Below are 2,411 nucleotides of genomic sequence, written 5' to 3'. Positions count from 1 at the left end.
AATTAACCAGTGGAACTGCTTGCCTCCAGAAGCTGTGAATGCTCCAACGCTGGAAGTTTTTAAGAGGAGACTGGCCAGCCATTTGTCTGAAATGGTCTAGGGTTTCCTGCCTGAGCAGGGGTTGGACTAGATGACCTCCAAGGTCCCTTTCTTCTTCTTCTTCTTCTTCTTCTTCTTCTTCTTCTTCTTCTTCTTCTTCTTCTTCTTCTTCTTCTTCTTCTTCTTCTTCTCTTCTTCTCTCCTCCTCCTTTTCCTCCTCCTTCTCCTTCTCCTCCTCCTCCTCCTTCTCCTCCTCTCCTTTCTTTCTTTCTTTCTTTTTCTTCTCTTTCTTTCTTTCTTTCTTTCTTTCTTTCTTTCTTTCTCTCTCTCTCTCTCTCTCTCTCTCTCTCTTTCTTTCTTTCTTTCTTTCTTTCTTTCTTTCTTTCTTTCTTTCTTTCTTTCTTTCTTTCTTCCCTCCCTCCCTCCCTCCCTCCCTCCTCCTTCTAGCCCTGATGATGTTCCCTAGTTGGGTCACGAAACGTCTGCAAGGAAACCCCCCAGCTCAGAGGGCACCAGGGACCCCACAGTCCTTCCTCTTCCTCCTCCTCCTCCCCCCCCTCGTATCTCTGATGAAGTACCCGCGATTTTCCCATCATGACCCCCCCCCCTTTTTTTTTCCCTCTCTTTTCGCTTTCCAGCCCTACTGCGAGCCCCAGAGCTACCGCCCGATGCACCACAAGGACTTCAAGGACGACCTGCGCAGGTTTCGCACGCGGAGCCGAACCTGGGCGGGCGAGAAGAGCAAACGAGAGCACTACAGCCGCTTGAAGAAGCTTTGAGGAGGAGGGAGGGGGAGGGGGCCCGGCGCGTTCGGAAGGACACGTGGTGGTGGGGGGGGGTGTCAGACCCCGAAGGAGAACGGCGACCCTGGCAGGTAGGACGGCTTAGCGTCCCAGCCTCGAACCCGGGACACCCTCGGCGTGTTTCGAGAAGACGCCTGGCAAAAGGTGTGGCTTTGAAAGGAATTTTGAAAAGGGTGCTTATTTTTATTTTTATTTTTAAATCTCTTCATGTACGTGTGTGTATATATAGATATATAGATATAGATATATATATATATTTTTAATATCGTCCGACGAAGCTAAACGGACTTTTGGCCGCTCCGTACAAGCCGAGTTCGGTTTTTCCCATAACTAGCGTCGGCCCACCGGTTGGTTTTCACTGCCCAAGAAGGGGTCGAACGACACGAGAAGTCGGTTAGCTGCCATCGCAAACCGTGGTTTAAGCTCGGGAGGAATTCAGGATCCCAAGAAAGAAAAATGGGGGGGGGGGAGTGAAAAAAAACAGCAGGAATTGAACGATTTTGATGGAAACCTTGGCATAAACCAACATTGCAGGCAGAAGCCGGATGCTGGCTTGAAAATCTTGCTTTGTTTCGTCCGGGGTGGGTAAAGGGGGGAATATGTGTCCACTTTTGTGTAACGCTAAACCCGAGTTTGGTGTAATTCCAAACCAGCGTTTTGTCTAACGCTCAACCCGAGTTTTGCCTTAACGCTAAGCCCGAGTTTTGTCTAACGCTAAACCACCATTCAGACAAGCTCAAGCAGTGGTTAAGGTCCTAATTTAGACAAACTCGAGTTTGTCCCAAACTCTGGTTAATCCGAGCCTGGAAATCTTGCTTTTCTTCTCCCACCCCCACCCCGTGTGGGCATGTGTCCCATGTTTTGTGTTAACATTAAACCAGAGATTTCGGTTCTAACCGCCATTCAGACAACCTCACGCTGTGGCTAAGCTAATTCAGCATCCACCTGGAAGTGAACTCTGGTTTGGCACAAACTCTGGTTTAAGCCAAACGGGATGCTAGCCTGGAAATCTTGGGTTTTAGATGTGTGTGTGGGTACGTCTCCACGTTTTTGTGTTAACTGCTGCTCTAACCGCAGTTCAGGCAAGCTCCAGCTGTGGCTAAACTCCCAATTCAGGATTGGTATGTGAGTTAATTCCGGTTTGCGTCAAACTCTGGTTAAGCCAAGCCCGGAAATCTTCCCCCTCCCTTTTTTGTTTTTGAGCGTGGGTACCCCGTTTTGTGCAAGGCGAAACCAGAGGTTGCTACTCTTAACCGCGATTCGGACCACCTTCTCTCGTTCAGGATCCCCGTGCGCGGTAAACTCTGGTTTGTCACAAACTCTGGTTTAGCCCAGCTGGCTTGAGATTGCGGCACCTATCCAACCGAGATGCCTCTTCGGCGAGAAACCGACCTCAGCCTCTTTGATTCCAGAGAAAGCGCAAAGCCCAGGCCTTTCTGGGATGTTTTAAACCGTGGCTTAGCGTTACACGTGTAAACTGGGCACCCGTATCAGTATTAAAAATCTATTTTTTATTTTAAATTTTTTTTATTTACAGCTAGCCGGTATGGGTGGAGTAATTTTTTTTTT

General features: G+C 48.6%; 1 protein-coding gene across 1 annotated transcript in view; it reads left to right on the top strand.

Annotated features, from left to right (window-relative positions):
• LOC308677811 (M-phase inducer phosphatase 1-like) overlaps positions 1–818 on the top strand; it is a gene marked incomplete at its 3' end in the record, with an annotated part of 38,267 nt that extends 37,449 nt beyond the window's left edge. Inside the window, exon 11 of the mRNA XM_081344509.1 lies at positions 678–818. Within this exon, the coding sequence (XP_081200635.1) occupies positions 678–818 (141 nt within the window). The remainder of the gene's footprint in view (positions 1–677) is intronic.
• Positions 819–2,411: the final 1,593 nt, after the last annotated feature.

The sequence above is a fragment of the Vipera berus genome (assembly GCF_964194415.1).
Source record: "Vipera berus genome assembly, chromosome: Z".
NCBI lineage: Eukaryota > Metazoa > Chordata > Lepidosauria > Squamata > Viperidae > Vipera > Vipera berus.
Note: the sequence above shows the minus strand (reverse complement) of the source record. Positions and strands in the feature narration are given on the sequence as shown.